This window comes from Cloeon dipterum, chromosome 1 (genome assembly GCF_949628265.1).
Source record: "Cloeon dipterum chromosome 1, ieCloDipt1.1, whole genome shotgun sequence".
NCBI classification, from domain to species: domain Eukaryota; kingdom Metazoa; phylum Arthropoda; class Insecta; order Ephemeroptera; family Baetidae; genus Cloeon; species Cloeon dipterum.
The window spans coordinates 4,100,357-4,114,722 of NC_088786.1; the positions used below are offsets into that span (position 1 = coordinate 4,100,357).

The following is a 14,366-nucleotide window of genomic DNA, read 5'->3' on the forward strand; positions in this document are numbered from 1 at the left end:
AAATTAAATTCTAAAAGTAACTCAAAACTCTGTCTTAAAAAATTATTAAGCTATAGAACAAAGAAAAGGTTTTGCTCGTGTATTTTTTATTAAATATAAAACATGTAAATGATATTATTAAATTTAATATTTCAACGAATCCAGATAACAACCGTCGGAACGAAAATATTGTGTGCACTTTTACACAGTGGTAAAAAAGGAGCTTTATTTTCTTTTAAAAATTTCCACTTTCCGGTTCAAATATAATTTAAAATCCTTAAATGCTATAAATTAAATATTTTCTGTTTTTAATCAAGCACTTGTCGTTTAGCAAACGCCATTGATTTGCAACTCGCGCGAATACTCACGCTTTAAAAGCAATTAAACGAGGCGGGAGAAACAATTTATTTATTTACTCCGGCCGAGCCAAAGTGCATGCAGCACTCATTGAATTGTTTATCCGTGCATCGCAGGCTTATCCTTGTTAATTATTGCACTCGCAGGTCGAGCTCGCGCAGAGTGTGGTTATATGCAGCGCGAGGAGGAAAAAGCGCGATACGCGACTGGTGGCATCTCGTCGCTTGCTTGGCACCTGTAGGTGTCGGCTTAATTAATTGGCAGTGCGCATTGTTCGCCGCCCAATTAGCCGCCCATCACGAGAGCGATCCTCACCTTAGAAACGCGCGCGACCCCCGGTTTCGTTCTGGATAATTATCTTCCAAACCGCAAAACATGGAGTGAAAAGTGTAAGAAAACAGATACCGGTGGGGCGCCATCCATGTGTGGCTGCGCTACATGGAGAGCGAACAAACAACACACGGTGATGTGAGAGCCATTTAGAAAATGACCCCTCGTGTCATCTGATATAGGGAAAAACTTGACAGAGATGTCTTCAATTCTGAGAATAACTTTCAAGTTGGTGAAATTTTAATATGCGGCAACAAAAATGGATAATTTTCATGAATATTTAAAGTATGTATAGTGCTTTACAAGCCTACACTAATGACCTAATGAACATTTTGCATTGTTGACTATAGAAAACAGTTCTTTGAGTTTATTCTTAGTGAAATTTCGCTAAAATATTTCGGTTTGTCAGCTATTTTTCGCTTGATTTCGATCTCTCTAACAGTGTGCGAATTTTGAGGTAAATTTCCCTTCTGGTGAAATAAATTATGATTTCCAATAAAGAGACTTCGAATTTCTCGAAAATTTGAACAAGCAGAGTAAATTTTAGCATTTTTTGCATGTTCCTAATAAAAATGATATTTTACAAATTTTCTGTAAAGCTCTAATTTAAGAAAAAATATGCAATCAAAGATAAAATAAATCCTTTTTGGAGAACTTGCCTTAAAGGCACGGTAGCATAAATCAAATTAGGGCCAAACATTATAGAAAAATCATTTTAACTACTTTTGGCTTAATGATTCGTATTTAGCGGCTGTTACTGATCCAAATCCACGTTGGATCGTGGCAGTGCTCGTCTTCGGTTTGTTTTGCTCCACGCGGCCCGGAGATTTCTTTAATTGAGCGCAATAAAAACGCGCGGTCCGTGCTCAGCGGCTGATGGAGAGCTGATGGCTGCGAGGTCACGAGCCTCGGATCGGGACCGCCACGCGAGGGTTTATGGCGGGACACGCAGAGCCCGTGGGGTGCGCGTGTTTGCATGTGAGCGGCCGCGCGCGGGTCAGAGGCCGCCGTGAGTGGCCGCCGGCTGGACGTGAGGAAATGCGCGTGGCTCTGGGCACACGTAATTGCGCTCTCCGAAAATTCTGTATCAGTTCCCTCTTCTTTCCAGCTCCAGATAAAAATATCTCGGGGACGTGAAACACAGTCGATTCGTTTCTATGTTTGTTCCTTTTCAATTTCTCTTTTTGCTGGACAAAATGTAACATCAGTTTTGTTATTTACAATATTTTTTTTTATTTTTTCAATTTAAGTAAAGCGTTACAGAAAATTTGTGAAAAAGCTTTACTTGAAATACACGGTTTAAAAGTTAGGAAAAAGCTAAAAAAATTCAGGTTGTTGACTAAATTTTTGAGAAAATCGGATCATATATGCTAATCAACCGGCGAGCACTGTCTCCCTACTGTAAAACCACGATTTATTTAAAGATTCACGGAATTTTTCCACAAAATTCGCACAACATTAGATAGATTGCGAAGAGAGGGATCAAAATTAAGCGAAAATCATTGGCAAAATTGTTTAATTTTTTTGAAAAATTCGGCAAAATCCTAAATTCAACTGTTCCTTGGTCCTAATTTCATTAATTCCACAAAAAATAAACTCAATGAATTACTTTCTATAGTCAGCAACGAAAAATGTTCTTAATTGTTGGCCTGTAAAGCTCTACCACTTTAAATTTTGATTTTATTTGTATAAATATTGAGCAAGAATAAACAATTGTTTATGAGATAAAAATTCTAACATGAGTTTCATGTTTACCAATTCAATCGACTGTTTTTCACATCCCCGAAAAATCTAAATGACTGATTACACTCTCCATTCCTCCCCTGCAGCTGTCTGTTTATGCATGCATTGTACTATTTGATCAATAAAATAATAAAAATAATCGACGCAGCAACGACACGATTTTGCACTTTGCGCGCGCGAGATTTTCGGCGATTTTACGAGTGCACGATCCACGCGCGTATGCGCGTCAGCTTTCCGGCTGTAAATTGAGCCGTTGCTATTTTCATATCATGCCCTGCATTTGACAGATATAAATTATTCAACGTGAAAAATGGACGAGCACTTAACAGTGTCCTTGTGACGTCGGTTTGCGAAGTGTGACCGTGTAATTAACGTCACAACGTTTCGTTTCACCTGCTTTTGGCCACGGCTTAATATTGATAAAATTATTTGAATATAATTATATTGCAAATGTTTTCATCACTTTTGGGTCAGAGAAACGAGTTCAAATACTAGGTAAAATGTAGATTGGCCGCAACAAAAAAAAATTGAGTCAAAATGACAATTTCAAGGCGGCCGGTCTTCCTTTCAGTAGCAGAATACATTAAACTCCAAATTATGCCTCTGAGGACGGCCTACAATTTCCTGAATGAACAATTAAGTTGCTGGTCGGGCATGAGAGTGCTCATAATTCCTCCTTTCACAAACAAACATAGACTTTTAAATCAAGCAGTCAGCGCGCAGACACAGCATGAACGGCGGAGGTAGGTTATTTTTCACTGCGCGCGCACTTACAATAATTAAAAGGTGGCTTGGGCATAAAATATATTTATATACGTGTGCGTGTGTAGGCAGCTTCTTTGCTGCATCGGAGGCCGCACGAAAAAAAATGATAATAACATGCTTCTCCCTTGATTCTCAACAAAGCTTTGTACAAGTTCATCATTTTATTAATGCCTCATTTCAATCTAAAAAAGATCGAAAAGCATCAGCAGCAGCAGCAGCAGCGCGTACATGCTCGAAGAGAAGCAATATAAATTTATGTTTGTGTCGGTCCGAAAGGTCAGCCGAATACACACGCATGGCAGCCGGGAAGAAAAATTATGTGTAACAGCCGAGCATCAGGAGCCGTGTGTAACCAAAGGTGTAATCATCATTCTTCTTCTTTCTCCGCTGCTCCTTCCAAAGCAAGAAGAGAACGATACCATCTAACGAAAAGAAGAAAGAAACTTCCCAGCAGGCCTGTAATAACGCCGTTTTAATAGAGTTGACCAACGGAGATGCGTTTCTCGTGCGTCAAGTTTTCCTTTCTGAACTCGTAAAACGCTCGAATTACGTGCGTCAAACTTGATTGGAAACATTCCAAATGAGAAAGTCGTTCATTTTCCAGAATATCCATAAATAATCTCTTTTCCTCGCCTCTGATGAGACGAAAAAATGAGAAAAAAATGCATCCGGCGCCGAAAGCCAGATTATCTCCATATTTATGGCATTTAAAAAAGTTTTACGAGCTGGATGATTTCTGTTCGAAGACAAAAAGCCCTTATGAAGAGCTCAAAAATTCAAGCAGATGCTGGGGAATGACTAGAATTCCAATCTATCCATTGTCAGCTCTCTTAAACATTTGCATGCTATGTGCCCACGGCTAAGCCATACGTATATATTTCAAGCTAAAATATTAGGCTTATCCGTGAAACTGCAAATATCTCCCTGCCCATAAGAGAGACCGACAAAAGAGATTTCATTTGACATGGGAAGCTGTTAACCTGTGTATAGCAGTCTCATATCTTGAACTGAAACTGATTCAAATGCCAGCTGCGGATGAGCTTTTCTAAAAATCCAACATCACGGAAAACAAGCATTCCAACCTAACTCGCATGACAGGCTGAAATATTTGCAGCATTTGCATGCGTTGAACTTCCCACGAGGCGCATTGGCAGCTGACTTTTTCACTCCCACTTGAGAGTTTAAGCTCTTTTATTTATTGGAACGAGCACAAATACGTAAATGTGCATGCGTGTATGCAGGGCAGATCATCTCTCGGCGCGGTGTAATGTTTCCGCGTGTTAAATGCACAAACGCACGAATAATAAGTATAAAAGCCGCGCGTCTTGTCGAACAAGCCGTAGCAATGCCTGCGATTTTCCCATCAGCCGCGCCGCGCGATTGAATGAGTTGTACACCAGGCATTCTCTCATTTTTGTTATTCACACACTGGAAATCAAGTTGTACATTAAACATATACAAAACGGCCGTGTGTATGCAACACGCCTGGTATTTCGTGTGGCAGGTGAGCAAGCCGAACACAACGGAGACGTCCACATTAAATCAACCGCCCGCCCGTTTGCCTGCCTTGCCTGCCAGCCTGAACCTGGTGTGTGTGTGTGTGTGAGTGTGTGTGTATAACGTTCGCCAGGCACAGAGCAGAGCGGTGTTGGTGTGTAAGGTTAGAGCCGATAGCGGAAATAAAAGTTGTCGAGCTGCCACGGCAGTCTCTCATTATTTGTCCTTGCTGCAGATTGGATGCAGAGCGAAAAACACGCGTATTATTGTTGGGCCCGCGCCTTTCCTGATATGCGTGCCCTCCTTTTTCTGCTCGACTCTTGGATTTGTCCCAAGACCATGAAGAGAGGCATTCGTTTCTGTTCTGCGTGTTTTCTTATGATCGAGATGCATCGCAATCATGACAACGCGCCTAACTGGTTCTATCAAATTCGTATAGAATATAATTTGTGAGATAAACAAGCCAAACAAGGTCAAAATCATAACCCACAGCTCATTTTTTGCCCATCCTTAGTAAATTTTGAGGACAATTAGAAGTTCAGAATACAAATCTCAAAATTTCTGATAAAAATTAATTTAAATCTTTTTAAATTGGCTCAGCAGAACTTGAATTATGTATTTTCGGGACCCAAAATCGCAAACGTTTTAACTTTCCAAATTTATTTCTTGTGCGCAATAGTTCAAATTAAGAAACTGACGTATAAATAAATTAATTATTTGCATTTTTTTAAATTTTAGATTAGTATTTCGCTTATCATAAAAATTCACACCGTTTCAAAACCTTCAGAGAGCCACGATTTTGCAAAGCAGGTCAGGAAATATTTTAAATTCCTTTTCCAGAGTGAAAAATCGATCAGTTTTTGCTACACCTTTGTGATTGAGTCGGTTTCTGGTCGTTAAGAGTCAGCTTTAGAGTCACTTATTCAGACGACAGGAAGACAATATATTTAAATTAAAAGTTGAGTATAAGTAGAACATTTTGGTCTCCATGGACAGATTTTGAAGAAAAAACACTTGATTTTTTTGGAGTTTCAAAGCCTTTTTTCGTGCGAGTTGCCAATTCATTTTTCGCGTTTTGGATGCTGTTCAGATGCTCAAGGATGCGTTCGATCACAATGGTTTTAAGATGATTGGTCTCAATTTCAGCGGCCGCGAGGTGTCAATTTCAGTTTGGGAGCGGGCCGAAAATGCGCTGTCTCACGTCGGCCGCGGCTGCGGCAGCGGCGGCGGCGGCCGTGCGAGAGGATGAGGCGGCTGTATCTGCGTGGCGCATCTCGCGCGCGTCCATCACGAGGCATCAACAATGGGGGCCGATCGGCGATGATAGCAACAATGCGCGGCAGTGGCATTGTGAGGAGCCGAGTGACAGGTCAGCGGCGTTGGTATTTTATTAAGGAAGGGTTCGTGTTGCGGGTTCACGAGAGTACACCGGTGGCCTTGGAAAGGCAGGCGGGCGGGCGGACGGACGGCGAACGGGCGGTAGCTCTGGGCTACTGGCAGCCGGGGCGGGGCAACTGGAGCAGAGAAGGTCACGACCTGAGCAAGGTGGGGCCGCCGCTGCCGCCTCAGGGTTGCTTTTTTTACCGCGCGATAGCTCGTCAGTCACGCCATCATCCTATTATGTACACGTTACTACATAGCCGCAGTGCCTGGCCGAGCGACCTTTCGACCCTGCCGAGTCATCCCCGGCGAAATTATACCTCGGCGGCGATGATTCGATTTTTTCTCCTCGCTGCGCTTTTTCTCCGACTTTTAGCGGGATGCGGTCGCGTCTCTCGCGCCGCAGCGGAAGCAAGCGTGTCTCTCTTTCTCATTCAGAAGCAACGAGTTCGCGCCAGCCAGCCAATCGTGAAATTCCCACAGTAGACCGGATGTGACCTTCTGACCCAAGGCGGACACAGTGCTTTGCCAGAGATGCGCGCGTCTCGCTGCCAAACTCGACTGCGGAAGTTGGCGTGCTCAGAAGGAAACGGGGGAGAGACGGAATGTTTTCTGTTCTGTTCGCAGATCGTCAGCACGTGATTCAACTTTGTTCACATTCACAACGCCTCATAAATAAATAATTCTCATCTCCAACGTTATGTTTAAATTTTTGTCCAAAAGGAGTTTAAAAAAAATCCTCTCTGATTTTGTAAACAGATCAAGAACATTATTCGATCCCTAATATGCTAATCCAAAAAACCTACGGATCCTTCCTTTCACACACTTTCTGATAAATGGCCATAAAATTTGTTTGTCATTTTAAGACCAAAGAGTAATAATTTTTCTTCCTTTTATTTTAGACAATTAAATTTTGATTATTGTATAATTGGTGCCTCTGATAATTTCACTGCGTTAAGCTGTGAATCACAGTTTCAATGGCGATTGGCGGACAGTTAGAGCTGGCGAGAGTTGCGAGGAGTGGTGGCTGCGGCACCGGAAGTCACATATATTTAATATCACGATGGCCATCCAGTTGGGGTCGAATCAGGTGCAGCTGCGATATTCGTGCTGGCGCGCGCAAAAAAGGCCAAAGCAGGATTTATTGATGCCACGCAAGTCACCAGACCTGTCTTGTTTCTGTATGAAATTATCACACGGACTGACTTTTTGTCGCGGCGCAAAAGCTTTTAACGTGTAGCAGCAGCCGTAGCCGCAGCCGCTCCGCCTGCTGGTCACTTTTCTTGCTGGCATTGTTCCTGCGAGGCCAGCAAAGGTCACTTGTCAGCAGCAGAAATTCAAATTATATAACAAGATGGCATCAGCAGCAAACATGTGTAGGTCGTAGTTCAGTGCTTGCGACCGGCAGGCGGAAAACGGGCAGGGCACTCTCTCGGCACTTTGATTGCCTCTGTGGGGATGTGAAGCAAGCAGGCAATACGCTCTGAATATTTATTTAACTCTCTGCTTTGAATCAATTGTGTAGATCTTGATATTTTTTTTCATATGTAGCCAATTTTCCTTGTTCTCAAGCCCCTGTTTGATTATAGATAAAGGGGTGGGTTTCGTGGTAGTGAGAATTTGTTTGCAGATCTTCAAATAGGCAATCATTTCTTTAAGAAAGGCCACTAAAACACAGTAGACCACTTCCCCGAAAAACCACCCTTGCTCAGAGGGTAAAATGTAAAAATTATTTTTTTAAAGAAAATTTCTATGTGCAATAATGGAGCCATGAATGGGGAACAATTATTGAAATTCATATATTTTGTCCGATTTTTTCTGGCTTGATTCAAATATCTCTCGTCACGGTCCATCCAACGGTATATTTCCCTTCTGTCGAATTAAATCATGATTTTAGTAGAGAGACAAGTGGTTAGCATATTAGCTTTGGAGCCGATTTTCTTCAAAATTCAAACGGTGAGAGATCTTTTCACCCAATTTTAAAGAACCATTTTATTGAAGAAATGTAAAATTTGTTTTCCTGAATTTTGTGGTTCTTTAATCTTTTTCAAATCAAAATTGCAGGTAATCACTTGATAACTTCTCAATACGTTAAAAATTGTCCCTCTTGATACATTTTTAGAAATTTCTAGTTTATTTCCTGAAAATACTCCGGAAGCATATCTTCCACCAACACGCGGCGCACATATCTTTCTCAAACTTTACAGTTTTTCACAACCCTCGATTGTAAGTTTATGCATTTCACTCGATTTCTGCTAATAACGAGAAACTCCCACGAGAAGTGCTATAGCCGGCGAGTGAGTGTGTATGTGTGCATGCATGCGATCGGGTTGCAACAATAAAACACACACAAAGCGCTGCAACCCGCGGCGAGCAGGACACTTGCTTGCATTCTATTATTTCACACAAGAATCATCAGCTTTATAAATGAGGAGCTGAGCGTGCACGGCCATAAATAAATAAAAGCGAGCGAGCGAGCGACCGGCTGGTCCGGCTGCATTGAATCACGCCAACCGCTGCATTATTCATAGCACAATAAATTAAATATTAATGCACAAGAGATTTTCATCCGCGGCCGGCCAGAGATGCTGCCGCTTAAAAACGGAACGACCGACCTTTTTCTGCATATTGTCGCTCTTTTTACCGCTAAAGAGCATCTCTCTTTTTTTGCCCCGAGTGCGCGGGCAAAAAAGGCAGCCCGGTCAAGCGGTACTAAGCCTGCGGTGCTGCTGCTGCTCTCGCGATAATATGCATGCACTCGTGTGAGCACACACAACACAACTGCGCGCGGACGACGCAAAAAATCTAAAGCACTGACTGCATTCGACCTGCTGCTCGAATGCGAAGTTGACTTCTCAAAAGGAGCTGTAGTTTTTACTGCTGTGTGCTGTAATTTTCCTCACTTTAAACGTCTCAATTACTAGTTTCGCCACATTGGCAGATTGATTCTTACACCTCGTAGATTGGAAAAAGATTGACCGACATTCAAGCAGTCGGAACACGTATTTTCTTTTGTATTCTTTGATTGATAAGAGGACATAGAATTCGCGCGTGCCGCGCCCAAGAGCATTTAAACTGCAACAGTGTCATTTCCTGTTGGCTGATTGCCACAGATATTTTTCGTTTTTCAGGGCCAGAGAGCGTTTTTTTTTCAAGAGCAGTGCAAACGCAACTTATAATTGATCCTGTCTGTTGAAAACTCTCTAATTGTAAGCACTTATTAAAAGAATATAAATGAAAATATTCTGTTATCTAATTAAAAATAATTCCTGACAAGAAAAGGCCTTGTATTCGAGCCAAAATACAGATACCACAATCAATTTAAAAAAAATGCATTCTATCGATGTATGTGCTTCGCCGTTTGAGTTGTATTATGTTTATACTGTACTTGCTGCAGCAAGCACGTTCATTGTTGGTGCTCGCGCCACAATAAGCAGCTTATTTCAGTATGGGTAATTCTGCGAATGGTCGGCCATTTCAAAATCGAGAAAACCGCCGGCAGCGGCAAAAACATCTCATTTCAACGGCAACACTCGCCATAAATCAAGTAACCGTCTCTCTCAATCGATTTGAGCGTCCAATCAGCTCAGGCATTGGCTCGTTCAGAAATGGATCTGCGCGCGATTCGATCGGGAGCGCACGCCGCGATCGATTTGCGAGATTAAGAGCAAAAACTGCAACGAACGGCTCAAGAGAGAAGAGGTCAACATTATTTAGATTTAAATCAAAATCACCTAAAATAACATTAAAAACTCCACCAAATAAATTTCGTCGAGGGTGAAGAGTACCAAAATTGTAAATAAAAATCGTTCTTTTTTGTAAATTTGCATTACAGAAAATTAAAAAATAAATTTTGCTGTTTTGTCAACCCTTTACAAATAAATTGTTAAGAATAAGTGACTGTATTCGAAGCGATTTTCTGGGCTTTTAACCTGGTGATTATGTATGATAATGAATTTTGAGTTCATTCAAAAAGAGGAGAAAATGCATCGGAGCGGGTGGATTTCCATAAAGCGACTGCGTCGGCGGGAGCAGGTGCAGTCGTGGCTAGCTGCAGTAGCCCGGGGCCCGTCACGACTCGCGGCTAATTGCGCGCCCATTAATCAATCAGCGGCTGCCGGTGCGCCGGCTAATTGGTGCGCTTGTATTCGCCTTGCAAGCCAGAACAGCGATTCGTGCTCTCACCTGCGACGAGGTGCTACCCTTTGCGCCCTCAGACTGCCCTTTTGCAGCCAGAGGAATTTCACGGGCGCGAGAGACACGCTTCATTTAGCTGCTACTCGTGTGCAACCGACTGCTTCCATAATTAAACGATTTTGCATTTTCGTGCGTGTTTGCCACGCTCGATTGCTGAAATGGTGACCTTTTCTCCTTGCGTTTTGTTTTTCTGCAAGGGTTTCCAGAAAAATCTATATTCAAGGTGGTGCAAGTCAGTGAACTCTTTCCGACTCGGCAGTTTTCTTTGCACCACAAAATTCAAAATTAATGGTCACATTCACTATTAAATTATTAAATGTTCCACAGAATGCGAAAAAAGCATTTCGCGTGTGTCAGGAAAAACTGGTTGTATGATTTTAATTATTTAATTTATTTTAAAATGAATATTTTTTGAAAAATAATATGAAGCATGGTGTGAGCAAACGGAAGATCGGAAATGTTGCTTTTTTCCAGAAATGCGTGTATTTAAATGATGGATTTTGCTTTTCATAACGGTTAAAGACATAAATTCCTCATGGCTTAAATGGCGAAAAATCAAGGCCAAACATCCAAATGTCTGAAACTCATTCTAAAGAAGTAAAATAAATCAGTCCTACCTGTGTGTACTCGGCGCAGATGTCGATGCTGGCGACGAAGCTGCAGACGTCTTCGACGCCCCAGTGCGAGATGCCCTGGCCCTCGCAGGGCCGGTCGGTGCACAGCGAGGGGCAGCCGTGGGCGGCGGCGGCGCCCAAGGCCCCCAAGGCGGCGGAGGCGCTGTTGGCGCTGCCAGAGCTGGCCGAGCGCGGCGGCGGCTTGGGCGACACGCTCTTCAGCTCGGTGCGCACCTTCTTGCTGGGGTGCGGTGCCGCGGCACTCAGGTCCAGGGGACCCTGCTTGCCCTTGAGATACTGCTCCAGGTTGGCCGAACGCACCATGCTGAGGAGCGCCTGAGTCGAGCTCATGTCCATCAGCCCGGGGAAGCCCAGCGCCGGGTGGCCCAGCAGTAGGGGCGACGGCTCCGCGGGCTTTGGCGCCTTCGGGGTCGGGATCTCGGGGGGCGGGGTGGCACCGGGAAATGGACCTTTTAGGTAGCCGTTGCGGGAGTTGCTGAAGTAACTGAAAACGTCCGAGGCTCTTGTTGAATCTCTTTAATCAGGTAAAATTGCTTTCTAGTTAAAAAAATAGCTTGATGGCTATCTTAACCAGGATTGGCCGAAACAGATGCTGTTCAATACAATAACGTGCAAATTAATTTTCCCTTTACAATTTTTTTCTCTTCTAGTACAGTTTCAAGCTCAAACAGAGTGTAAAGTCATTGTGCTACTTTTCTCATTCGTATTTTCAATTTCTTTGTGTTTTGAAACTGTTATTTCCACTTGAAATCTTTTATGTCACACACAACGTTTATTTTTGCAATAACTTTGTGCATTTAATTTGTTATTTTAAATGCGTGTTTATTTAATTAACAGTTTTATTTTTATTAAATCGATTTCTAAAAATTTCGAATGTTTGGTACTCACTCGTTAGGATTGGAGTTGTTGTATTTGGCTGCCAGACTGCGCATGAAGTCGCTGTAGTTTCTGTTCATCATCTGCTCCATGTGTTTGATAGCGGGTAGGTTGGCGCCGCTAGGCGACGGCACCGGACTAACCCTCTCGGTTTTCACCTCGGCCATGTCCCCACTGAGGGGTGCGGCTGCGTGGTGTGCACGCCGCTTTCGCGACTTTGGTGCCTCCGTTGTGGCTTCGGCTTCGGTTCCACCTTCACCTGCGGACAAAACCGTAATTTGTTTTTACATCTTTTTATTTTAATAATCATTATTGGTAATTAAATCAATTATCGGCGGATCTGACAGGAGGGTGCGGTGCGTGCGCGTGCAATGACGCCGATTGTGAGTTGTATAACTCTCGCGCCCGTAATGAAATACTTGGCGTTTCTCACCTATGCCCGTTTAGAGGCGAATAAAAATTCTTCACTCAGCCCGCGGCTCGTTCGTCGGCGAGTGAGTGAGCGTATATGCTTTTATGAATTACGTGCAGAACGCCTCCGTATAAGCGGCGACTACAAATTGCATTCATATAGAACGTGACCGCAAGCACGGCCAATATATGTATTACACGCCGACCCTTTCTCATGCATTTTTGCTCTTTTTTCATTCTTTATAATATATTGTTTTCGATCCCCTCTGAGGTGCGCGCGCCTGCAATAAAAAAGCGCTCCTATCGAGTTACAAAATCTCAAAGATGACAGTTCCATCATCGGCATGAAGCATAAGTGTTATATAATAATTTGCTTTGTGGCATAAGAAACGTTCGCACACCGATTTGCTAAGGTTAGTGAGAAGGAGAACTTTATTTTTAGTGGGAAGTTTTGAAAATACCGTTTAACGTTAAATTAAACGGCAAAAACTCTTGTTAAAACGTATCCAGAAGTAATGCAAAGCTTTATTGTCCCGTAGTTGTTGGATCAAATTGTGTCCAAGCTAAAGATTTGTTTTCGAGTCCTCTCCCCTCGGCTTTTGTGGTTTTTAATCAACCAGCGTATCGCATCTGTCGATATTTTTGCGTACAAAATGTGCCAGAGGCAAAAAATGCTCAACAATCGTTGTGCACCGATTTGAGAACAATCCTCGGGCTGCACTGCTTTTTACACACTCTCCTGGAAACGGACACCCGTCCATAAAGGCAGACCGCAAGAAAGGAGTGAGAAACGGCAGCCGGTGACCCGTCCACTTTTCATATTACAGAAGCGCCGAACCGAAACTCTCATTTCTTGGAAGCTCGAGCTTTTGCTGCAGGTATTGATTGACGAGAAACCCCCGCCGGTCTCGTCATTAGGGCGCGCATCAGGCGTGAAACTCGGAAATGTTCATCGTCACTCTCGAATATTGGCTTCTGCGGGCTGATCGGTCCAGCGCCGCGAGAGAGGCAGCCAGAACACAAACCGTCTGTTCCCACGCCCTGGTCGCACAGCCTTCTTTTCTGTCAGGGATGTGAAAAACGGAAGGTTGACTTTTTCGAAATTCAATCGATAATTTTCCAGTTCATTTTGTTTGACGAAAAACACTCACTCAACAACTTCATTTTCGGCAAGATGTATTTTTTACTCCACAAATCGACTAATTTCTTGAGTGCAAGGAGTTTTACAGCACATTCCATCTACAGCGACTGTTTATGCAGATGACTGTTTTTCACATCCCTTTATATCCGTGGAGTAACAGAACAATGCAAAAAGGGCCGCTGGAATATTAAAAGACTGAATATGGAGTGTTATACATTATATGTATTAAAATCTTGAATGAGAAAGAGAGAAACAAACAAACGCGAGCGGACGACACTGCTCACAACAATCTGATTGTAAATATTGTAATGCGTGTGTGTTGAATTACAAAAGCAGTAGTAAACAGGCGAGATTAATAAAGTTGATAAACTGCTGGAGTGCCCGTTTTAATTCGCTGCTTTTTTCCTTACATGGAGCAGCTAGTCAGAGTGCGTTGCGGTGATGAATGAAAAATAAAAATGCGCCGATCGCATTCCCTGTAATGGTGTGCAAGTGCTGGTTTCTATACTTGGGAGGAAGCGATCCGAGTGAGCGCGGAGAGCGCGACCACACCAGGAAAATGTGTACGTGCAAAATGCGGCGAAAAACGAGCTAAAGAGTGGATAGCATTTTTATGCTTAACATCTGGTTATGCTCTCATTTTATCTAATGGTTATTGATACAAAATTTAGGTTTTTTATTGCATCAAATTTTAATTAAAATTTATAGCTTTGTCATAAACCTAATTTTACGCAAACAAAAGGTGTCAAATTTAATTGAAATAGTCATTTAAAAAATGATTATACTAGTATTTGTGTATATGGATCGATTTTAAATTGTTTAATTTTTAAAAATTAATTTTACAGTAACAGAAACAATATTTGCCCCAACGTTTAACAAAAAATGCTTCTTGAATAATTTGTTGATATCGCAATACCATAAAAAAAATCGAGGCGATGTCTGTTTTCATTAGTATGTCCCTTACACATGAATGCCTCTCATGAGATCACTAAACATGCAATATATTTTTTCTAGCTGGTAATTCAGTGGACACAACAACCGCTTGTAAGAGAATC

General features: G+C 42.5%; 1 protein-coding gene across 5 annotated transcripts in view; it reads right to left on the reverse strand.

Annotated features, from left to right (window-relative positions):
• Positions 1–14,366, reverse strand: part of Samuel (SAM-motif ubiquitously expressed punctatedly localized protein) — a 52,983-nt gene that overhangs the window by 12,866 nt on the left and 25,751 nt on the right. For 3 of the 5 annotated variants that reach the window (XM_065483545.1, XM_065483513.1, XM_065483529.1), the window contains 2 exons: positions 11,772–12,018; positions 10,866–11,397 (listed from right to left, as the gene is read on the reverse strand). In XM_065483545.1, the coding sequence (XP_065339617.1) occupies positions 10,866–11,397; positions 11,772–11,926 (687 nt within the window). In that variant the 5' untranslated portion in view covers positions 11,927–12,018. The remainder of the gene's footprint in view (positions 1–10,865; positions 11,398–11,771; positions 12,019–14,366) is intronic. The other 2 variants (XM_065483521.1, XM_065483536.1) reach the window with 1 other exon arrangement.